At 44.6% G+C, this 24,440-nt stretch overlaps 7 protein-coding genes across 8 annotated transcripts; 3 read left to right on the top strand and 4 right to left on the bottom strand.

Moving 5' to 3' along the window:
* Positions 1 to 704: 704 nt before the first annotated feature.
* Positions 705 to 2,662, top strand: GL218_00278 (uncharacterized protein; the record flags this gene model as incomplete). The annotated part of the gene is made up of 2 exons (XM_033576691.1): positions 705 to 1,151; positions 2,339 to 2,662. 2 exons carry the CDS (start codon positions 705 to 707, stop codon positions 2,660 to 2,662), a joined length of 771 nt encoding a protein of 256 aa, XP_033441636.1.
* A 712-nt stretch (positions 2,663 to 3,374) lies between these two features.
* On the bottom strand, positions 3,375 to 4,229 carry GL218_00277 (uncharacterized protein; the record flags this gene model as incomplete). Its single annotated transcript, XM_033576690.1, has 3 exons — positions 3,375 to 3,398; positions 3,464 to 3,908; positions 3,973 to 4,229. 3 exons carry the CDS (start codon positions 4,227 to 4,229, stop codon positions 3,375 to 3,377), a joined length of 726 nt encoding a protein of 241 aa, XP_033441667.1.
* A 765-nt stretch (positions 4,230 to 4,994) lies between these two features.
* GL218_00276 (Pantothenate transporter liz1) lies at positions 4,995 to 6,983 on the top strand (the record flags this gene model as incomplete). The annotated part of the gene is made up of 8 exons (XM_033576689.1): positions 4,995 to 5,321; positions 5,377 to 5,386; positions 5,546 to 5,823; positions 5,882 to 6,094; positions 6,149 to 6,334; positions 6,390 to 6,496; positions 6,569 to 6,708; positions 6,775 to 6,983. 8 exons carry the CDS (start codon positions 4,995 to 4,997, stop codon positions 6,981 to 6,983), a joined length of 1,470 nt encoding a protein of 489 aa, XP_033441668.1.
* Positions 6,984 to 7,431: 448 nt separating this feature from the next.
* Positions 7,432 to 9,222, bottom strand: GL218_00275 (Acetamidase; the record flags this gene model as incomplete). The annotated part of the gene is made up of 4 exons (XM_033576688.1): positions 7,432 to 7,544; positions 7,601 to 7,744; positions 7,817 to 8,885; positions 8,947 to 9,222. 4 exons carry the CDS (start codon positions 9,220 to 9,222, stop codon positions 7,432 to 7,434), a joined length of 1,602 nt encoding a protein of 533 aa, XP_033441669.1.
* Positions 9,223 to 11,781: 2,559 nt separating this feature from the next.
* GL218_00274 (Mitochondrial phosphate carrier protein) lies at positions 11,782 to 12,898 on the bottom strand (the record flags this gene model as incomplete). Of its 2 annotated transcripts, none has more annotated exons than XM_033576686.1 (3): positions 11,782 to 12,166; positions 12,221 to 12,709; positions 12,774 to 12,898. In XM_033576686.1, the coding sequence occupies 3 exons, from the start codon at positions 12,896 to 12,898 to the stop codon at positions 11,782 to 11,784; spliced, it is 999 nt and encodes a 332-aa protein (XP_033441671.1). The 2 variants fall into 2 exon arrangements, with proteins under 2 accessions (XP_033441671.1, XP_033441670.1); XM_033576687.1 differs by having other exon boundaries at positions 12,221 to 12,640.
* A 5,019-nt stretch (positions 12,899 to 17,917) lies between these two features.
* GL218_00273 (Glucose/galactose transporter) lies at positions 17,918 to 19,613 on the top strand (the record flags this gene model as incomplete). The annotated part of the gene is made up of 5 exons (XM_033576685.1): positions 17,918 to 18,062; positions 18,158 to 18,245; positions 18,303 to 18,394; positions 18,476 to 18,601; positions 18,655 to 19,613. 5 exons carry the CDS (start codon positions 17,918 to 17,920, stop codon positions 19,611 to 19,613), a joined length of 1,410 nt encoding a protein of 469 aa, XP_033441672.1.
* A 613-nt stretch (positions 19,614 to 20,226) lies between these two features.
* GL218_00272 (uncharacterized protein) lies at positions 20,227 to 21,847 on the bottom strand (the record flags this gene model as incomplete). Its single annotated transcript, XM_033576684.1, has 2 exons — positions 20,227 to 21,464; positions 21,532 to 21,847. 2 exons carry the CDS (start codon positions 21,845 to 21,847, stop codon positions 20,227 to 20,229), a joined length of 1,554 nt encoding a protein of 517 aa, XP_033441673.1.
* Between the last annotated feature and the right edge of the window lie 2,593 nt (positions 21,848 to 24,440).

Below are 24,440 nucleotides of genomic sequence, written 5' to 3'. Positions count from 1 at the left end.
TATATTTTTACTTTAAATCTTAATTATGAAGATGAACATACATGGTATGTGCTGAGAATTCACTTAGTCCTTCGTTCGACGATGCGCTTAAAGGTGGATGGAAGTTACTAGATACATCTTCCCCAGATGGGATGTAACACACGGACCACTTGCCATAGAATGCGTTTGTATACATGACTAATAAGTCACAACTTCTAAGACTTGAACGGCAACATCTACTCTAAGTCGAAAGTTAAAATATAGGGAGGTATAGTCTTAGCGGTGGCTCCTTTCTTAATACCTATACAGTCGACTTTATCGGAGAGTTACATACCTACCTATGTACCTAATGTTGTCGAGTTTTATATCTTTCCCATATAATATTGCAAATGATCATTAGCCAATATTCACCTGATTATTGTTCACGCTCACTTAAATTCAACATATTATTAATTATCAAAGGTTCTAATTCTATCTATTCTTCAATTCAAATCCATATATGCCTACATCCACGTTAAAGTACTTAAATAATCAAAATGGGCGGTGTCCAGTCTTCAGTTAAATCCCTATGGTTCGCCACAAAAGAAGTATTCCACTTAAGGGAGATATTTAACGATATCATGAAACGAACACACCAACCGAAAGGACCCCCGACGCCTGGAGAGACGGATTCCTACTAGCTAGAAGATCCGCCATATCCAGACATTGTCAATATCGTACAAGAGATGCCATCAGGCCAGGCCGAAGTCATCATCATTGGCTCTGGTATCGCCGCAGCTGCAGCCGCCTACTCCATACTGGTTGAAACCAAACGTATGGGCAACCTACGTCGCGTTCTTGTCATTGAGTCTCGAGAGATGTGTGGGGGTGGAACGGGTCGTGGCAATGGTGTTTTGAACTGCGCGCCACATGAGATGTTTCACAGGCTACGGAGTACTATAGGTCTTCATCGTGCTGCAGCTCTTGTAAGATTCCAGCTAGCTCATATCAAAGTGATGAGGGAGCTATCCCATGGGTTGGACCAGGACTATGCAGAATTCCGCGACAGAGAGATGGTAGAATTCTACCTTACCGAACGAGATCGCAAAATTGCGTTCGCTAAAGCGCATTTATTTGCACAGTGGGTTCCGGAATTCAAGATTGCAACCTATGGCAAGGATCAGGCGCGCGAGGTAAGTTTCCAGTCAATAGATATTATTAACTCATTTCCTAGAAAATGGAAGTTAACATGCAAATATTAATATGGTTATGCAGAGATTCAACGTGAGCCAAGTAGTGCAAGGGGCCTTATCATACGATTCAGCGGTAATACTCAAGCTTTCTATTCTCTCTTCTTACATTAACCTTAGCTACAGACAATGTGGCCGTTTGGATTCGTTAACTCTATGTGGCATGTTCTCTTACGCATGTATAAACAATTTCTCCACATAATGACACATACGAACGTTGTTGCCATTGACTCAGTTGAAGGAGACGCGTGGTATGTATGATATACGTTTCGTAGTATTATTTCCAACCATCCCTTTCTAAAATAGTCTCAAATCTGCCTTTAGGAGGTAACAGTAGCTAACCCTCGGTAGTAAGTGTGAAAGCCTATCATTTCCACTCATTCGAAAAAGGACGATGGAGATTCTAAGATTCTAAGATTGCAAAGCTGACTTGGAATATTTTCATACATAAGATGGATATGTGGTCCGAACCACGCGTGGCAACTTCAGATGCAATCACATCGTGCACGCTACAAACGCTTTCACCCCTAATCTTGTTCCCGGTCTGCGTAGCAAGATGACCGGGATCCTCGGAACCATGGCTGCGTTGAATCCAGGGTAAGTCATGGCGAGAATTCCCCTTCTTTTGGATCTGTCTCGGAAGTCAAAAGCCTACTAACTGACCTTATGGGGGTATCGTGGCCTCTGAGATTATGTTTAGATAATGGATGAATACTAATTTACGTAGACACAGGCTTTGCCTTTTCAACATGGGCCGCAGAAATGCATGGTCTGTTGTACATGGGAAAACAAGTGACAATGCTATGCAGCGACCATCCAACGACCATGTCATTATTAGTGGAGGGTTCTCGTGCGCAGAAGGCCACGGTGCAAGCAAGATTGGCGTGTAGGATGATGCCCTCTTGGACCCCCTGGCCGCTGTTCATCTCAATGGAATATTTCCGTTGATATTCGGGCCCTTTTAGGGCAGGGAAACGATATCGAACGACGGGAGAACTGTAAAAACATGGTCGGGAGTGATGAGTGCCACAGGGGATCTACTCCCATTCGTTGGCCGGCTAGATCCTTCATTAACAGGCCGCCGCCCAGACCTGCGGAGTAACAAGGCCCTAAACGATGGTTATAAACAGCCCAGCGAGTGGATTTCGGCCGGTTTCGGTGGTGATGGCCTGATGTGGACGTGGCTTTCTGGTATTGCGGTAGGAGTCATGCTTGCGGGTAGCGAGGAGATGGATATAGGACGGGAGGTGGGAAGGCCCAATGGGGTTCTAGCCTCTTGGTTTCCGGACGAGTTAAAACCGACAATCAGGAGGCTTAGAGACTCGGATTTCGGCAACATTGCTATTCGCTTCATCTGGTCAATACTAACAAATCGGGAGTCTACAGAACCTGGTGATCGCAACCCTTACACAAATCGTATCTACGAAGCGAGCGCTAACGATTTACTGCTATGACCGAGGGGAGAAGAGCAGTTGCCCATTCAAAGAATACAGCGGTATGTTTCTACGTATAGCGAGTTATCTTGTTTGTATCAACTTACGTAACGATAGACGCCAGTAAGGCGTGACTACTTGGTTTATAGAGTAGAGTATAGTATAATGTGTATTATTCAATAGACAGCGAGGGAAATGTTTAATATTAATAATAGCTTCTCTTTGCCTGATATAAACTTCCTTCTCTTATATAGAGTAATATGGTGTCTTCTGTCATAAGCCCGTTTCGTCTTGGGTAAACATTTATTCTATGATCTAGTTAATAATAATGTAATCTACACATACCTAATTAAGTACTTTAACATCCGCGAAGAACTGTCATGGTACCACTACTAGTTTATGTGAACAAGCTCTCTGACTACTACGGTACCAGAGTATAGTCTTGAGACTCGACCTAACACTTCCGGCGGAACTATTTCGCCATCAGTCTGCACAAATTTAAGCCTTTTCGTACATTTATATACATCACGACTGCGATATGTCCGCATGACACACGGCGGCATAGCAGCTTCGGGACCAATAAATCCTTGCCTATTCCACCTAAGCGTGCTGTCCATGGAAAGTTTTGCTCTTATGTCCAGATGCTTGATAACAAATGGTCGAAAGACGTTCGCTGCCCACTTCTGGATCTGATCCACGATACTTAGCAGACTTACGGCGTGGATCGGAAACTTTACGTCGCCTGCCCAGATGGTCTCTACGTTCTTCACCGGGTTTAGCTATTACTGGTTCTGGCTTTAGTAGATGCCGGTTGCGACTTACGTGGTACTCGCCGTAGCGTCGAGCTACGTAGACCCTCCACTCGGACGCGCAGGATGTAAAGGCAAACATCTGATATTCGCGGCTGGTCCGCCATTGGTACATGGTCGGATCTCTGGGGTCGCGGACGACGCTGTCTAGCAGTCCTAGGTACCGGTCGCACGCATGCGCGATCTGCGCTTCGGCCTCGAAGTCGGAGGAGTAGCTCTTCTTGGCTTCGTAGATGGCGAAGGGGAACACGAAACTCCCCGCGTCGCTGTCCCGGTCGAACGGCACCCGGGTCACTTCGCAGATCCGGGACAGGGGGACCCAGCCTCTGGCGCTCTGGACTTCGGTCTCGAAGCCGCCGTAGGTGGGCTGGAAGCCGAGGGTTGCGTCTGGCGTTCGCTTGATTATTTGCCAGTCGCCGTGTTTGTTTTTTTCAAGCGCTGTGTAGTCGATTTTGTCCCTGCTGTCGGGTTAGCTTGATATTCGATACCTTGGTGCTTGGTGTTGAACGAGGGTTTTAGTACATTCGAAATGCGTCTTCTTCTCGGATTTGGTCAAATACGTCCTCCCACGCGTGGACTTCCCAGCAGAATTCGGATACATTGCGTCTGTTGCAGTTGCGCCAGACCCGTTTGTCTAGTCGCTGCACTCGCTCGTTAAACCGGTCAAGTTCTTTTGGATTTAAGCTACGCTCGTACTCGTGAGCGGGCAGAGGGGAGAATATACAGGACGGCCTGTCGGTATTTCTCTTTTTATAGTGCTTTTTACTTGTAGAAGTCATTTCGTATGGAAATAATTAGATAATTTAATTGAGTAAGTCAGCTTGGTGGTAACTAGGGACGTAAAGTAATAAGGTCTTTGAATGAGCTCTGCGTTTGGAGGCATTGCTACCTGTGTCCTATTCAGAGCTGATCTCAAGGGGTGGTGTTGGTACTTGGATGAAACACGACTGGCCAAATTGTGGCCGGCCGATTCCTTCGACGGTTGCCTCCCATCTTATTGACTTGATTTCACAGCCTCATTTGTATAACCTTTGACTTATTTATGGAAGACTATGCCTTGAATTTATAAAAGATCTATCATATCGTACTATTATCGGGTTATAAATGTTACGTTTTTCTTCGATCCGCATGGCTTTCATTGGAAAGCTAGATTAAGAAAAGTGTAGTTGTCGTTATTGGTTTTATGTCGTCTTGCAGTCATCAATTGCGTGATCGTCTTCCCCATATTTAAGCCTTTTTGGTTGTCAGCAGCACAACTCTAGATTCACTGCAATTCGATCTATATACTAGAACCTTTCCCATTTGGGGAATTATCTCCTTACCTTGCAGTTGGATCTCCTCCAATGATATGCTACTCTATAGTTCTTGCGTGATGCTACCTAACCCCGAATCACCACTGATAAGAACGTACGGCAAGCCGCCGATTGATACGCTGCAATGATTTTTTATACGACACGATTATACCCCAGTATATTCCCCCCAAAGCCTAAGTTAGAAAGACCAATTTGAATTCCAGGAATAGTTCCTAACTAGGAGTTTCAAAAATGGCGGAAGCGAAGCCATCGCGGTCCTTTCGATCTTTTATATGGGATACCGATACTCACCTCAAGAGCCCAGAGGAGCGGAAACTCCTGCGGAAATTAGATTGGTCCATCTTGACAATTGGTTGCGTCGGCTTTTTCATGAAATACCTTGATCAAGGAAACCTCGCCAACGCCTATGTATCAGGGATGCAGGAAGATCTCGCCATGTACGGAAATGAGTATACCTATGCTCAGATGGCCTATACTTGCGCGTACGCCGTTATGCAGATCCCAAGTACCCTTATTGTTCAGAAGATTCGTCCGAGTATATGGCTAGCCGGTATGGAGGTAAGCTCTCCTTTTCTCACTGCTTGGCTCAATAGACAACTAATCTGCTTTGTAGGTGGCGTGGGGTGAGTAATACTATGCGCAGTGAATCGGTTTCTACGGGTTATTTACCTAGCAAGATTACCTCTTATACAATTACTTCCTCTGCTACAAAGCCCAGGGTGGAATCTCAAATTTCATTAGTCGAGGATAAACGTCACTAACTAACATGAATCTTTCGGCAGGAGCCTTCACTTTTGCTCAGGCCGGCCTACATACTCACGGGCAGCTATACGCCTTCCGCTTCTTTGTAGGGTTCTTTGAATCTTCTTTCTTCCCCGTCTTGTTGTACGTGCTGGGAAGTTGGTATACCAAAACCGAACTCGCGAAAAGGGTTGCTATATTCCATATGACTGCGCCGCTTGGTTCTGCATTCGGTGGCTACCTCCAAGCAGCAGTATACAAGAACTTAGATGGGGCGCATGGGCTAGCCGGCTGGCGATGGCTGTATATAGTTTGCGGCGTAAGTTTAGACTCAACTCCTAATTAATTTAGAATTCGGTATACTAATCGAGGTTTAGTGTATGACTGTTCCTGTTGGCGTTGCCACGTTCTTCGTCCTACCGGATACACCATACACAACGCGGTCCAGGTTCCTCACTTCGGAAGAGTGCCAACTAGCCATTGAGCGAGTAACTAAGGCAGGTAAAGCAGCTCCGACCGGTGTCAACCTACAAACATTTAAGAGAGTGTTGACGAAGTGGAGGTGGTACGCTTTCGTTTTTGGCTATATCGTAAGTTCCCCTTTGGTCGATTAAAGGGGAAAATATGCTGACGGCTAGATGAAGCTGTATGGCGAATCATGCCAAGCCAGTGGATATTTCGGCATTTGGCTCAAGTCTGAAAACTACTCGGTTGTTGATCGGAATGTCATCCCAACGGGCTCGAAGCTGATAAGCGCCGCATGCGTGATTCTGTGGGGATTTCTATCTGACTACACCGGTAGTAGATTCGCTTTCATCTTGGGACCATTGGTAGGTATCTTCTCGTCACTTTTCTTGGAGGCCTATGTGCTAATAGAGACTACAGATTTTAGGCTTGATACCAAATGGAATACTAGCATTTTGGCCGGCGAGCATTCCCCTAAAAGAATTTGCCTTTCTCACCAGTAGTATACACCTGATGACCGCTGTTTTGTAAGCATATCTCTAAATTCTGCCTGAAAGAGGGTGTTTTTAAGGCGAATGTCCACTAACGACTATTTTCAGCTACACCTGGGCCAACGAAATCTGCGCTGGAGATAATGAGGAGCGCGCTTTAGTGATCAGTAGCATGAATGGCTTTCAGTACGCTGTTGATGCTTGGCTTCCTATCGTGATATTTCCACAAACCATGGCCCCAACATTTAGTACGTTGTTCTGGAATGATTGCCTATTCTTCTATTCGACCGAAATTGATTTCTAATGCTTAACAGGACGCGGGTTTCCGGCTACTTGGGGATTCGTAATTGCCGCAATCTTTGCCGTTGTTCTTATTAGAGTCTTGGTATTTAGGGAGCAAAGACTTAAGACCGGCGACAGCTTGGCTGATTTTGGGGTTGTGACTTATACCGAAGAGGGAGTCAATGATAGCGGAGATCAAGGAGAGGATACCAGAGATAGAAAGACCAATATATCGGTCTGATTAACCACTTCGAACAGCATCAAAAGATAGGTAGATATCTAAGTAATAATATTTAACTAGTCGTGGATAGGTAATCAGGGCATATAGTAAAAAATTACAATTGTCTAGTTAGATTTAAGTTCAAGTGTCATTTCAAACAGCTAACAGGTGCTTTATATACATTGGATCATGGGTATTAGGTTTATACTACTCTATTCAATTACCTCACATTAGCCATCCGTTCCCGAATAGGGGCTTATATACGACGACAACATATTACCGTATACTATAAATTTACTCAAAAGAATCATAGGCTTTCTGGAGAAAAGGAGTGTGTATAAGTACGTAATGAAAAGTAACTAGTCTGAACTCCCACCCCACTGCAGTAGTTGCGTTAAGCAAGTTCTAACACTTGCAAGTATATCCTGAATCTGTCCAGCTACACTGATGAGAATTCAGAGCGCGGTGCCTAACCCAGAGCCTCCAGGACTTTCTGGCACATCTTGATACACTTCTCCTCCTCTAGCCGATTTGCCACTAATTGTAGACTCACTAGCATCCCGTCAACAATTTTTGGGTCGTCTAAAGAACATGTTAGCATATCCACAATATTGCAAAGAAATTGGTAATTATCTGACATTCTGACTGAATCTCCTTATCCAGGTCTGATAATGGCAGAACGTCAGGCGGGTACGGGAGGTCAATCGACGCATCAACGACACAGCCAGTAGGAAACGATAGGCAGGAGTAATCGACAACATTGAAGACGCCGGTATAAGCAACTATACAACAGTAGTTAGCATTGACTGAGTTTAGGAGCGTGAGACATTAACGTAAGTGAATAGCCTACTTACCGTGTTTGTACTTTCCATTCTCCACGCTGCTGTAAGGAGTTGTCGGACATAAGATGGCATCTATGCCGGCTGTTACCCACCGATCCAGGTATTTCTTCTGAAAATCTTGACGTTCGAGATGTAACTGCCAATATTCGTATCCACCGATCTCGCGAGCATTCTCGTACGGTGCTAGCTCAGGGCGCCATGGTTCCCCGGTATGCTCCAGTTCCTTTCGGATAGACTTGCCGCCATCGGCATAAAACATGCTATTCAGCAGATCTAGGCCGTTTGACTGGTCCTCGGGAGACCACTCGACGATTTCATGACCAGCGGCCCTAAGTTTGCTGACTGTTTCCTCCAAGACCCTTTTTACGGGTGGCGTCGGTCGCACCATCCCATCGTTGTACATAACCGCAATCTTGAGCTTATTGGGTAGCGTCACGGTCCGCCACGGAATAGGCAGGCAACGGGAGTCTACGTTCCATGGCTCCGCAGACACGATCGTTCTGCACCAAAGCTCAAGGTCGGTTAAGTTGCGGGTTAAAGGCCCGTTCACAGATGGGACAGCTTCCTGGCCGGGCATACCAGAACGGCAGCGTAGCGTTGGAAACCGTCCGAAGGATGGCCGTAAGGAGAAGATACCGGTACACGCCGCCGGGATGCGGAGCGAGCCTCCAATATCCGTCCCAACACCCCACGGGCTTCCCTTAAAAACAACCAAAGCCGACTCTCCACCGGAGCTGCTACCACTCGTAAGGTCCCGATTGCGTGGGTTAACGGTTCTTACGAAGATATTATTCACAGTTTCTGCAATCATCATAGCGGTAGGCACGTTTGTTTTCAGATAAACAACGGCGCCGGCTTTAATCAAGATATCAACAAGTATAGATTCGTATTTGGCTGGATCGCCTATATGTGAGGTAAACCCAACAGTCGCGTCTAGCCCAAGGAGGTTGAAAGTGTCCTTTAAAGAAATAGGAATGCCGTGCAAAGGTCCGACTGTCTTCCCTGTTTCGTCAAGATATTTGTCTAGCTCCTTAGCTCGATTAAGGGCACGGTCAAAACATGTCTCCGAAAGACAATTTACCTAAGATGTACGTTAATAATGTGCTTAAGTTACATAAAACGTGGGATATATGTTCACATACTAGTTGTTGCGCTGCCACGGCCCTCTTAATGAAGGCCTGCGTGACGGCCACAGACTTGAGTTCTTTGGAAGCAAGTTTCGAAAGCAGGTCAGAAGCTGTTGCTTCGGTAATTTTCCTTTCATCATCCGTAAACCAGGACGATTGATCCGGAAAATTGATGACCTCGAGCTGAGAATCGGGTGGAAGCTGATCCTCGGGGACAAGCAAACCCGCGAGGGAGTCCAGTAGACTTTTACGCTTGTTGGAAGCGAGAGTATCCCAAGTTGACATCGACATGTTGTTGAGTTTATTTCTCGAAGATATCCAGTGATGTTTATTGAGCCTTGCTTGTGATTTAAATGAGAGCCAGCGTCAGTTCTTATAGCTGATTTCTCTTCCTGCTGCAATGACCTAATGCGAGCATTTCTGACATTCTTCACATGTCAAGACCAAACACGTCAGTTATTTTATTAATTACTTCTATACGAAGCTGAATGCGCCCATTTGGAGTAATTCTCATGTTACTTTGGACCAGGCCGCTTGTTGATCAGACTACTTGGAGCCACAATGCAAAAGTATCGATCAAAGCTGAAATGCCACTGTAATCATACCTACATATAATGGCGGTGTAGGGACGGCAATACAATCTGTTTCACCTATCAACAGCCATTCTCCGCTCCTTTTCTCTTCCATAAATCTTTACTTCTATATTATTGATGTGAATTGCCTCAACCTCCGCTGAAAAGAGTCTGCATACATCTTGGTCAAATTGCTCCATTATAAAAATTTTGATATGCTGTGCCACCATCATCTATACTTAGGAAGAGCCCGATATATTGCAGGTTGCAGCGACCGTAGTGACCATTAGAAGTGCGAATTATTGTCTATTAATTTCTAATCCATGTCTGTACAACCTTTATTTAACCGGTTGTCTTGTTTCTCAGTTAGTATTGGACCAATACCATTTATATTGCAGCTTATAAAGGTTTCAAATGAAACGTGTGCTTATTATCACAAGGCCTTCTCATGAAACATTGACTGCAGACGCAATATGCATAGACATCAGCTTCAAAGGTAAGGGAGTTGGGTTGTATTGATAGGCTTACATATTACTTCATACCGTAATTAGAAGAGAACGTACTGTTTAATCTTCTGGTTTTAACGCTTTTCCCATATGAATTTTTCCTATCCAACCTCTATACTTCAACTATGCAAGGTTTGTGTTGGGGTTTATCTAGCCGCCAAGAAAGGAAAGGCAACTGTTAAAATTGAATAATTATTGTTACAAAGCATAAATGCGGTTACATAAAGGAAAAATCTATTATAAAATTATTTTATATTAAGTAAACAATAGAAAGGTCGGCCTTGTTAAAACGCTATATTATAGAAAATCAACCAATAGCAACGGTTAAACGCCAGCCATGTAAAGATAACGGTGCTGGCAAAAAATAAAACTTACGAAGGCTTTTACAGTGTTAACTAATCTGATAAAATTTAACACAATAACTCTTGTAAATGAACTCGGGCATAATAATCATGCTAGACAAGATAATTTGTCTACGTCATAAAGCCAGATGGTTCTATCCTATTAATCACTTGTTAGGCAGATCTATTAGAAAACACAGATCTATAGATGAGGCCTCGTACGTGATACATATGTAAAGGAAAAGGTCGCAACAAAGGATACATATAACTGACACCAATATTCGAAGCAGGAAAGGCAAAGAGGGAATGGACAGCCAGCCACAATTATATTTCCCGCGGGGAAAATCCTCAATGACGTAACATTCTCGATGCAAGAGAGTTATGGACCAATTGCTTGTTTTTCAGACATATTCTTTCAAGACATTACTTAAACGTGTAACTGTGCCCAAAAGGTAGCTTGTAACCACTGGTCACGGCATTTTCAATCCTCGGAGATAAAAGATCCATAACCATCAAAGATGTCACGGCTTCCAGCACCCTACTGCTATATTAGTCTATATAACCAAGTGATCGGACATCGTGAGGGCAGCAAACATTAAATATGTAGCAAAGACGTATTTAACAAATTGAGATGTAAATTAAGGGGTATTGATTGACGAATTCATAAGTAAAAGCACTGTATCCAACTGACTTAATAGCATAGAATATGGTACCTGCCTCGCCACGCTGGAATTACCTAGCATGCCATTGTATGGTGTGTAACTGTCAGGGTATAAGTGGGTAAGGAGGCCTACAGGGATCTATCTACTATATAAGGGCGCGTAGCGCCCTCGAAAGAGAGTAGAAGCCGGGCGTTACTAGTTCAATATATCATCCTTTTGGTCTACCTATCTTAGATATTCACTCTGTATATGACATTAATCACCTGGGTATAAACCTCCTGACAGTAACGGTCTCGTAAGTTTGGGGGTTATAGTGACGATCAAATTAACTGTAAATACAAAAGTTCAATTTCTTCTTGTTACTCTCATAGACGGCTTACGTTAGATGTATTCGAGGCACAGAAAATAATACAAGATTATATATAGATTCGGCATTAAAGCTTAATTGGATACAAATCACATTATTAAAGCATAGTAGGCAAATAAAAGTCTATGTCAGCACATAATATAGTTGAAAAATGTACACGGGGAAAGCGTATTTGCCCCATCTATCCTCACACATCTATAAATAAAGACTCATCAAAGAGTCCAGGATTCTTATTATAGGTAGAATACAGCATCCGATATCAACACGAGATCAAATCCAGGGGTTATAGAAACCACGTGATCATCACGTGATACATTAGTCTAGTATTTCTTCTATATTTACAATTGATGTCACTCCATCAAATCTACGTCCCCTGCTCTACTTTCTACTCTATCCTGTAATCTATTTGGAGATCTCTACACCGCCTACCGCGCCCAATGCCTTTTTTATGTCGCCATAGATGGCGAATTGTCCGGCAGTTAGAGTGCCTACCATGAAGAGACGAGCACCGATACCGCTGTAGGATCCACGGAGACCAAGTTCCTTAGCAATCTTGACAAGACGGCTAGTTGTGCTCTCACCGGGGAGACCCTTGGTCTTGTTGATCTTGGACAGCATAGTGTCAGCGGGCTGGGAGACGATGGCAGCGGCAAAACCGGCGATCAGACCGGATCCCAGGTTGACAGTGGTTTGTAGACCATCAGACATCTTCTCCTTGGGATATTGTCGGTAGACAGCCTCAGCTACCTTCTCGTAAACAACGAACTTGGCCATGGTATAAGGAACCCTGTATTTTGGGTTAGATTTGTTCAACTGAACTCTCAAATGCATAGATACTTACTGCTTGAACAGGATAGGGCCGAAACCGGCATAGAAAGCACCGAAACCCTCCTGCGAGAGCATCTTGCTGAAACCGCTCACAAGGCCGCTGGCGTAAGTAGGCTCGGAAACGAGACGGATACGGGTGGCCTCGAGAGGGCAAAGGGCAATGTCGGCGAAGAATTCGGCGAACGCGGACGAGACGAGGTAAACGCCGGTTCGATATTGCGAGGCATTCTCAAGGCCGAGGACGTTGATCGACTGCTGCTTGAAGAATTCGTATCCACCGAACTTAAAGGCGCCCTGGAGGAAGTATCCAGCGAAGGTAGGACCGACACCGGTCAAAAGGGCACCAGCACCCTCATTTGCAACGACCTGACGAATACCACCAATGAGACCTTTGTTGTATGTGACGGGGTCAAGTTGGATTCTAGTCTTCACGCTGTATATAATCCGTGTTAGCTGAAGAAGTTTGCGCATATAATTATAGTCGGAGGGCAAGTAGAATGAGCTGCAGTTTCAGTGCCGTGGATTCGGAGATACGCCAACAAAGGATAAAAGGACCTAACACCTACACATCGACGGGGGTGAGCGAGCCGTGGGTGATGGAGCAGCAGATAGCACCAGCAAGGGCGAATTTGGAGTAAAGAGAAAGACTGCTGTCCTGAGCAGGCGCATTAACGGCCTTTGCGGCAGCCATTGTGAATACTGGGCGAAGACGAAAATGGAAAAGAAAAATTAGATTGAGAGGAGAGTTTAGAGAAAGTGACGACGAATGGTCAAGTCGTACACAAGAGAGGCCCAATTGGTGATGCCTTGGTCAAGGATTTGTGCTGCTTTGAGGCTTTTTAGAAGTAAAGGAACAAGAAGCCGTCGTGTGTGTTGACTCCAGAAAAAAAAAGAATTAACAATTTGGCCGGAAGATGGCGGAAAGAGTGGGGCGGTAGGACGAAGAAAACCTATCAAAGCGGGTCGATAAGGATTGCTTAGGGAATATTTCGGGTATTGATTCGCCGATAAGTCCGCCTAAGCCACAGCATATTATCCAGCAAGCCTCGCCGTTTAGCGATTTGAACCATTAAGGATGGGTAAAGGAACCACATGTTAAATCGGGTATTAGATGCCATTTAACCGCGATGCGGCTGACATTGTATCATACACCCTCCTTTAAGTACCCGGATAGGTGCCAATTTTCTGTACATACTTATTTTAGACACCGTATTACTACGATTAGGTGCTGCCTTGAATCTATCTGCCGCCACCCGGGATAATTAATGACTCAAGGATTGAGGACCGCATCTGATTCGGGCTTACCGCCGCCAAACTCCACGGGCTGGGACATATACTATATTATCCTACCTTAGAGATTTGGGTTTTATATGCATAGCTTTCCAAACTTGGGCATCTACGGACTTCACATAGATTATGCCAACTCATGTATTGAGGACAAATACGGTTTCTTGCAAGACCTCGGCTGTATCATGACATTCGATTCGGGCCAGTAAATTCAGGATAAGGCTCATATGGCCCTGAGAATTAGAATTTAATATCCTGGGTAGGTAAAGTATTTGTTAGATAGGTAGGTACCTACCTAATGTATCAGGTAAATGGTAGAAAGTAAAGCGATTTCCCATTTAATTACCACCTAAGACGCCAAAGGTACTACCAAAATGAATATGAAAGGAAAGGAATGTATTCGAAAGTTACACGACGGAAGCTGCTACAAAAGACAACCACATATGTTACTACATATTATGAACCTCCGGCCGTAAATTCCTATAAATTCCTATAATCCGAACTTGAGGTCCTTCAATGTAGTTGTCGCATTCTCCACCATCTAACTTCCTGGTTACACTTGATCGAAGAATCAACAACGATTCACAGATTCCACACTCGAGTTGATTTAATAATATTTGATTCATTCAACATGCATTTCACTACCATTCGGATCACACTTGCCTGCTTCGTCGCCTCTTTGGCTTCTGCGGTAGCTAAGGCCCATCAAGGCTACGCTACTCCTGACGAGACTCTGGTTAAGACCTCGAGCGAGTCTTTCAACCCTTACCCGAATACGACTCAGACTGGGTTACCGACTGAGTCTTTCTCTCACTTCCCGACTATGTCTTTTCCGCCTTACCCCAGCGGATCCGCAACCTCATCTATCTCTTCCGCCAACTCCGTTCCCGGCATCGGTAATGGCGCTCCCGTCAAAGATTTCCGTCTCCAGTGCGATAGCAATAGCTTAGGACTAGTTCAGTCTCAAAATAGGCCCAACATCTATTATCTTCGAGGTACCTGTGGCGGTTTGTACAACGATGCTCACGCGTCACGTTGCTCTTTCCTAGACCTCAACATGTAAGCGAATTACATCATTCCCAGATACTCCTTAATCCGTACGATACCAGGCATACTGATAACCAAAGGTGTTACACCAATGACGGGGGAAACATACTTCCTCAGAGGATGGGCCATTTCCTATATTCATGCGATAGCTGCGTCTTATACACGTCTCAAGGCGCAAATATGCTGGCTTGTACCTGTGGAAGAGGCGACGCCAACGGTGGTGGAACACAAGAGACCGCAGTTCAGCTGGGTAAGTTCGGTTAGGATTTGGTGAATGGAACTAGGTACCTATGTTGACTTCTGATTTTAGATAACCTCCTATATGTGAAAAATGGCTTCCTAAGCTGTCACGGCTACACCAACTTTCAGTGCCCGGAGGCCAATGTGCCTTTTTAAGCCTTTAGTATTTGGTAGCTGGGAAACATGGAGGCGAAGAGACAGCTTATTGATGTGTGAATAGCACACCAGGCATCACGAAGATGATTCATAGTCGAGTGATAATCACTCACTTATATGAAGAATAAACTTGATGGATAAGTTTCATAATACCATAGTAGCGAAATGATGAAATATGGATAGGAGGTACCTATAGACAGTCCTTTTGAAAAGTGAAAATTCACCGAAACAAACATTAGCAATAAATTTACCTCATATGATCTGATGTGGAGATAATATCTAAGGGGAAATAATTATCGAGACGCGGTTAGCGATTCAATATAACAGGTCTTATCGCTAGGTTATGGAGTCCAATGTTTGAAAGAGAAAAAAAAACCGCATTACTGCCAAAAATCTGAGATTATTCGGTATAATGATGATTATATAAGGTATTTCTTCTAATATCTAGGTAGGGATAAACCTGCCTAAAGACTTGTTCGATAATAAATACTTGATTAACAGGTCGCTAGGAGGTAGGTAGCAAACATATTTGCAAACGACCTTATATTAAACACTTTGTCGCGGTGGAAAATTTTATTCGACTATGGGTTTATCCTTCCCTTTTCTTTTATTCCTCGTACGATGCGTTATTAATAGGTAGGTATTATCTATGTGGTGGAACGAGAAGGTATGGAAACAGCTTTGATGTCCTAATAACAGGAGTAGCTCCTCTAGGTACTATATATGTCGAGGGATCCATGCTTACTAAAGTATACTAACGCCTTTTAAATTTGATTAGGAGGTTAGGTTAGGTACTGAGGTGAACTTGAGGGTCAAACAGGAACAGGTAAATACATAAGTTAGGTATGTAATTTTCTCCTCATGTGTTTGATGCAGATATTACGTACATGTGCTTTTAATATCAACAAACTTTGACGGATGTTCCCGCGTTGCACCTGGTTCATCGTTTGAGTACGTCTTAAGCCAAGCTTCTCCAATTGACCTTCTATGATCAGCAGAGCGATTGTGAGGAGGCTAGAGAGGGGTTACGAAGCATGTCGGGGAAGCCGGCGTCATTGATGTAGTTTCACGCTCTGATACTAGTAGGAAGTTAGTGGGCTAGTGGAACTCCCGGCGGTATTATCATTTGGTATTGCCTTCTACTCTTCCCGTTCTATTGCTTGTAGATGACCGAAGATGTGGAGTTATTATCCATTATCATGACACTAAATTATCTGATACATGCAACTTATTATCTGATTGTCCACGATAGGAAATGTCTCCTTAGCTAAGGAAATAGTTAGATCGCATAAATGGGGAAGCAATGGGGACGCAATGGGGACGGGCTGTCGTAATTGCCATTAGCCTTACTTTTGGGGTCAGGTTCTTGGAAACATGGAAGAAGACTTCCAGGGATATAACCTAGTTAAAGTAGTTAAGGTAGTTAAGATGGAGGGTTGCACGGCATAAAACACGGCAGGTACGGTGGACCATTATTACAACTGTGCCAAAATCGAGAAAATAGGTGGCACTATGTCTAATAAGGTAATAGTAAGGCAAAAATACAGTGTAAGCTCAATTGATATGCACTATATACACAATTAACACCCCTTTTAACCTTATACCATAATAGCTTTACGAATATTTATCCAAATATTTTTCAAAAACTATTGATCTTTTGATTGAAAAAAGACAAAAATTACTATCCAGGTTGCATGTAATTTAACCTAAGGTTCGTAGTGTGATTAAAAAGGTTGTAAGTATAAATATAAGGCCAACCAAAAGTCAAATAGCCAATCAAATATAGCCTTTACCTTAACCTCAAAATACCCGAATTCAATAACAACACTTACGCATATTCAAATAACTTTACCAATATACTATTTCAAAAAATATAACTGGTATCATTTTGTAGCTTTAATTAATGCGAAAATAGAAATGCAAGTTGCATTTATATATGGCCTTTGGCTGGCGTGTTGTGTCAGTATCAAATAAGTCTTATACAGGGAGGCTAAGTCTTATATAGATAGATAGGCTAGCACGTGATACCCTTTATGACCACTTTGGAATCCTGTATATACATCTTATATTACACATTATCTTTACGAAATAAATCAGAAATATTACAAGACGATTTCAATAATTCTTTTCATATTTCAATTGAAATAATGATATTTTCTTTGAATTTTAGAAAGAATACTCAAAAAGTTATTAAATAATATAAGAATTTTGTATATACCCCGCATAGTATACTGTGCACCTTTCATACTAGCCCTTTTTGGACAGATCTGACCTATTTTCTCGATTTTGGCACAGTTGTAATAATGGTCCACCGTAGCAGGGACGTTTAACCAATAAAGTCTCATGATCTACAAAAAAGGATCGACTAACTTAAAAGCCCTCGCTACTATGACGACCTTTTTTTCCTATTTTTCCTAGCCCGCCTGATCCCAAGTACCGTTTCCTCCATCGCACTATACTACGAAGAGAATTCGGGCCTCGGGCTAATTGCGGCCTCTCCACAACTCCACAACTCCACAGAACTCCAAAGGGGGTTCGGGTCTCTCTCTCCACATCTAGACCCCCGGATTCCTTAGCTCTTTAAGGGTTAGTTTGGGTTAGTTTAAATGGGGAATTAGCAACGGTGATGGTTACTAGGGTGGAATGTGAAATATTTGGTAAGGGTAAGAAAGATATCAGGTAGAGAGTAAGGTAACAAGGTAGCAAGGTAGCACCGCCGTTCAGCCGTGACCGCTTCGGTGGGATTGGGAAAGACGTTGGGGACCCCACGGAGCTGACAACTTATATTAATAAATAGTAGGGTGCTGCCCTTCTTTCAAGACAACTCCCGAGTTCTCGGCTCAAGACACCATCCACCAATTTACCGTAGGGACACACAATTCCTACCGTGACACCCGTGACCACTTATAGTCTTGCCAAGATCGCATCCTTGGACTTTTTTATAGTAGTTATACGGAATACCGGTTCGCGAATTGGTAAGATGGGCTTCAAGGAGTTCATGAAGAGGCGTTCTCTTCGAGCCAAGGACGACAAGCGCACGAAGGCGGCCGAACTGACTCTTCGAGAGTCGCTCTATCCCATCTGTCTCGTAACAGTTCTATTCTTCCTTTGGGGATTTAGTTACGGTATGTAACCATGATCTTGCGCGATAATTGATGCTGGGTTATTACGCATATACGATGGCGTGTGGTATCCTAGGTAGCTAACTTATTGTAACTAGGTCTTCTCGATACGTTGAACAAGCACTTCCAAAACACACTTGGTGTTACTAAGTCGCGTTCGTCTGGTCTACAAGCCGCATACTTTGGGTATGTCTACCTCGCATGGGAGACACGTGTGGAATCATTGCTAATCATCTAGCACAGCGCCTATCCTCTTGCCTCGCTCGGTCATGCCAACTGGATCTTACGCCACTATGGTTATCGGGCCACATTCATATGGGGTCTATGTCTATACGGTACGTGACACCTTCCTATATACACATATATGGGTATATATCGGATTATGAACTCGTCTCGACTGACTAGAAATATTACAGGTATCGGTGCGTTGATCGCCTTCCCATGTATCCAGGCGAAGTCTTTCGCTGGGTTCTGCATGGCCATCTTCGTTATTGGCAATGGTCTTGGATCCCTCGAGACTGCTGCGAACCCGTACATCACCGGTATGTCCTATAGCTCTATAAGTAATAATAATTATACTTACATATGTGAAAAGTCTGCGGCCCTCCTCGATATGCTGAGATACGCATCAACATATCTCAAGCCTTCAACGGTATTGGAACTGTAGTAGCTCCCGTGCTGGGCTCGTACGTCTTCTTTAACTTCGACGACGTAACGGCGTTGCGAAACGTGCAATGGGTGTACATTGCGATTGCCATCTTCGTATTCGTGCTCGCCTTTGCCTTCTTTCTATCCGACATTCCTGAGATTACCGACGCCGACATGGCATTCCAAGCCAACGAGACTCACGCCAACGCTGATGATCAGCCTTTTTGGAAGCAGTACCGACTCTTCCACGCCGCCTTTGCTCAGTTCTGTTATACCGGTGCTCAGATCGCGATCGCCAGCTACTTCATCAACTACGTACGCGATACCCAACCCCTTGCTGATGATGCCCTCGCTTCACAACTACTTGCCGGCGCCCAGGGTGGCTTTGCTGGGGGTCGTTTCTTCGGTGCGATCTTGATGCGATATATCCGTCCTCGATGGATATTCCTAGCCTTCCTGACTTTGTGTATCGTGTTCATCGCACCGTCTATCACAGAGCGTGGTTGGACGGGTATGTCGATGTTGTACGTGACGCTATTTTTCGAATCCATCTGTTTCCCAACAATCGTCGCATTGGGTATGCGCGGATTGGGCCGTCACACGAAGCGCGGGTCCGGCTGGCTTGTAGCAGGAGTGATGGGTGGCGCGTGTGTGCCTCCGTTGACTGGTGTCGCAGCCGACTCGCGCCAGACTGCGTTTGCCATGGTTGTCCCTCTGTGCTTCTTCGTCGCAGCCTCATCATATGCTATCGCAGTTAACTTCATCCCCGCGTATAGGGATCCCGCGGATGCGTTTTCTACGACTGAGATTGGGCTAACACCCCACCATGGTGGTGATGAAGAGAGTGGTAACGAGAACGGTATAATCGCCGATGAGAAGGTTGCCCACACTGAGATTGAGAAGTAGTTACCGTCTATTCAAAATTTGGAGGTTGGTGGATGGTACGGAAAGGGATATTAGAATGTGAGCTTGTGTTGAATTCTACTTCGCTGTTACAAAAGGCTATACCCAAATAATTTTTAACACAGCACAAGCTCGATCTTTAACATAAATAAATCAAACAAATCGAATAAATCTTATAACCTGTGGAAGGCATTATCGCATTAAATTTTACCTCTCTAAGATGTAAACATGGCAAAATCATTTGCCTAAGATGAATATGTTAACGAGAGAAGGTCCCAGATACATGCGCCATGCTAATATCCATCCTTAGTACAAACGACCTAAGCAATTTTTCCATCCGCGCGCCAAGTATTCATCCTAGAATCATATAAGAAGTATGTAAAATAACAGTAGGATCGTGTGGGTATAACCGATAAACGCCGTACAAGCTCCTCCTATCAAAAGACAGTAAGTAAGGCGTCATAGAACAACCTCCTATTTTAGCTCTTTGGCTAATACAAGCGGAGCGATGGTATAATATACTCATGTGCATATTCTAAATGTGTATAAGTTTTCCATCCCCCATTATGAATATTTAGACTTCCGTCATATAAGGCAGCGTCGTAGTACAAGGTATCTATGTGTCGTACCCCGGCGATGAGCTAATAGCTGAATTCTTTTTATTGAGCCTCGCAGCAGTCTGCCCAACTGCGATATCTGGAGATCCATAATATCCATGTAGTTCGCTAATCTCGGCAAGCGTTCCTAGATTGGTTGCTGTCGGTGTTACGCCCTCGCCGCGCGTCCCTCGTGAGTTCCCAGATGGGTCGCTGGACCGTCTGACTTGGGCCCTAGGAGGGCGCGTTGAGCTGTTAGACCGTCGTCTTGCCGCCTCGAGCGCGACAGGACTGCCTAATTCTGATACGCCATGCGCACCGACGATACTGCCGTCTAATTCGCTTGCGTCACTCCATTGGCGCGCGTGCGTACGAGGTATCTCTGAGTCGACGCTGGGTCGTGCGGGAAAGTACCCGTTATCGTGATGTGCGCCATAGGAATCTAGACTTGACTGGCGACCGTCTGATGCGGCGTCAGATCTTGGAATCTGGGGGAAATATCCGGGCCAAGCAGGCGGCGTCGTGGAAGCATTCGAGCCATAGTAGTTTGGCGTCTCCGAACGGGATTGCTCACCAGCAGTGGACGAGTCGGATCGGGCTCGAAAGTGGGCGTTCCGGGTTCGCCTAAGAGAATCCACATCTGTACCGTCGACTTCTGATATTGACAATTGTCCATAACCCGATTTCTGCGAGTGCGGTTCGCCGTTGGAGTTCCCGTGCCTGGACTTTGCTGCGGCTTTGGCAGCTTTCTCCGTTCGTCTAAGCCGCCATATAATAATCGCGGCGATGACGATTATGATAGCTAGAAATGCGATAGCACCCCCAACTATACCGCCAATCTGTGCTTGACTGAGGCCGTTACCACTGTTACCACCGTTACCATCGCCGCCACCAGTTTCAATAGCCGGCAACTTAGAGACGGTACTAGGAACTAATTTTGCCACACCACCAACTGCAGCAGACGATGTATCCGATGGATCTGGACCTGGTGAAATGACAGAAGAGCTCGTGACCACAGTCGTAATAGTATTTCCCCTCGAGTTAGTAGTGGTTACCGTTTCGCTTACTGGAAGCGTTTTAAGGGAGGTCCCATAACAAGTGGCCTCGCCGCAGATCATCCCGTCTGGACAACAACCGTACCCAAGAGAAGATGCGCAACCAAACCACAATGATGGACATGATTGCGAATATACTCCGGCCGGCGGCAAGCAGTCCTCTGTGTCGCGTCCACAAAGAAAACCCACAGGACAGCAGGCCCCTGTGAGGATGTCAGTACCTGGGTTTCTATATGACTGTAGACAGATGCTCTGGATTAGTTTACTTACCTACACCAGCTGTAAGTGGACAGTTATAATATCCTGATGTTCCACATGCGGACGTAGGTCCCGCCGTTGTGGCGTAGCAGGACGATATGGCACAGGCATAATTTTCGGGACAACACCCACCGTCTGCGGAAGCAGGACATAGCGTAAATCCTGATTGTTGGCAGGTAGCCTCGCGTTTTGGGTGGCGCAAGACGCTATGATTCTTTTTCAACTGGTGGATTTGATATCTATTGTCGTGCCTAGCAGTCGTGGTTGGAAGTAGAACTGCTAAAACCGCCAGCGCAATGCAGGCCATGCAATTTTGAAGTCCTCCCATCGTGAGGCTTTTCAGATTCGACGTTTCCGACTACCAGATACCCCAAGTAAGCCCCCAGACGAGTGAAATGTCACCGGATTTAGAGCCTCGGCACCTGGCTTTTCGTCTCGTAGCACTTCGAGGGGACTCATATAAGTGTGCTTAACCTTTGACTTTGTGACGGATGACTCGCGTACGAGATCGTCTCTCTATAGAGTATCTCTATGTAGTAACCAAAAATCACACCGGTATAACTGAAGATATGAAGTAGAGAAAAAAACACAAGTTGCAAAGGTGAGGCTCTGTTAGTGTAGCGCAACGTTGGTAGAAAAAGATGCGATAATGGCAAGTAAGCACTACTTGGATGCTGGCTTACGAGCTGGCACCTCTTAGAAATAGCACTCTCTAACAAGCCTATCACCAAAATCGCGACGGACTCATCAGACTGTGGTCATGGACACGCCAAGTGCGAAACTAAGAAGGGGGTAGATCAACACGATACGCTTCTAGGACGACAAGGGTTGAGGGGGATGGGCACGTTGAGATGGGATTCTGAGGATGAGATCAAAAGATATTCACTGGTGTCTTGGCCGCTGACCTGCAGCGAAAAAGCGGGAGGGGGTTTTTCCAACTGCAGCTAGTTCTATCAATTCTTCTAGGTGCAGATGGCGAACTCACCATTCAGCTTGACGAGCGTCTCTCGTAGGTGTAACGTCAGCTTCCACAGCTGCATGGCTGGCCCCCAAGAAATGCACATCCCGGCCGCGAGGAGTCGAGGGGTCGGTTTCGGGACGCTCGTGATTGGATCAAAGGTATAATATAGGAAAGATGGATGTCCGCTACTTCTAGTGCGTACGACTTGGTACGACTTCTTTGCTGTAGATAGGCATTTGTGCGTTGGAGGCGTCTGTTTGATCGTATTGGATGTGTAGCTATACCTAACTAACATAATGGGCAGTTTCATAGATGAACTCTTGCTGCTTTACACCAGATACTATAAGATCTAGATCCTATTGAAAATATGCTGAGCCTTCTATATAAAAAAAGGAAAAAAAAGGAAGAAAAAAAGGCAGGATCTACTTACGGTGTCTTACTAGATATTAGCTTGTTAAAGCCTACTGAGTCAGAAGCCTATCAACTTCGCGCAACTGGGGAGCATCTGGTCTCAAATGGGGTCTCAGATGTGGTCTTTGACTTGCAGGTAACCTTGTCCTAGGGCTGATGGCTTGGTTTTTATTAACATGCGTGTAGCATGGCAGAAGAATGCCGATATCCTATATTAATGAGCTACCTTAGCGATAAGTGGTATTATACTACGATGAAATGTATGCGATTGATTGTTGGGTAGACGGTAGATGGTAAACAGTAGGATGATGGATGGGATGAGAGTTTAGAAGGTATGCGCCAGTCTTTTTTTGGTATATTACCTCCTAGACAGCTTGCTAATTCGAGCTGACTAGGAGTTGGTACCAGATTGTGCCACATCCATACGCCTGCGTGGTCGCACAATGGCTTGGGCGTCGAATAATCATGGAATAACGGGATGAGGACCCGAGACATTCTCGTAGTACCTAAAGAAAATATCGATGGAGGGGAAATCCCCAGCTTCTACTTCTCAGCACTTGTGCGACCGATAGAATATAGTAACCTAACCTAGTAATGTTAGACTATATTTTCTACTTTTATTTCTATATTTAAGCATCGGCAGAGACGAGCATGAACCAATTAAAGAGCATTATATTCGCCGCGAAGACTCCGTGCTATATTTACCTAAGATATATTAACTAACTACCTCCTAACCTATACTTTCTTGAAGAAGTATATTAGTCACTCAAATTACAATTAGTCTATTAACCATCAACAATCCATAGATAATAGGACGGCTTGTTCCAATTTATAAAACGATGGAAGCATTAGAGGTACCTATCATACCCCTCTTCATCGCGCCAACATCAAATCTCGTAATAGCGATAACTAGCCCAAGATCTAACCTAGCGAGCTACTAAAGAGGTAGGTAGATATTTACCTAGCGGCTAACCACTCAATCACTTCGAATTTTATTACAGGCTTTGCTACCCCATATCTTGACCCTCACAGATATTTACCTAGGTAGACATATTATTGTCTTATAGAATTCAAGACGAATTAGTTCTGTATGATTAGGCGGTGCTCTACTGTATTAATCCGTTGGAGGCCGGAAATAGACGGCCGTCTCCCATCGTACATATTCCTTTCTTGTCCGCATTATTAATCATTTCGATAGGAGGTGGCATCCTTTATACTATGTACGACCTAGGATGTCATTCCAAGTGCTTCTCGGTAAAGTAGCTCTTTTCGAGCTCGCCCGTGACGGGTGCCGGAGTCACGAGGTATAAGTGTCGACCAGACAAGGGCGTTTATTTAATTCTGGATAATAAGTGAGGCTCAATTCGGGTCTTCGTCGATTTTAGGCTTGACCTTTTCCTCTCTATCTCTTTCTTCCTAGTCGGGACTATTATGTAACAAGGTCATAGACTGGCTCTGACTGTTATGGTTATGTGTTTATCGTTGAGAAGAATCAAGCGAATGGATCACTTTAATATGTACCTACAGGAACTACAAGAACGGCTGATGT

The sequence above is a fragment of the Daldinia childiae genome (assembly GCF_008694065.1).
Source record: "Daldinia childiae strain JS-1345 chromosome Unknown Scaffold1, whole genome shotgun sequence".
NCBI lineage: Eukaryota > Fungi > Ascomycota > Sordariomycetes > Xylariales > Hypoxylaceae > Daldinia > Daldinia childiae.
This window is presented reverse-complemented; position numbering and strand designations above follow the sequence as displayed.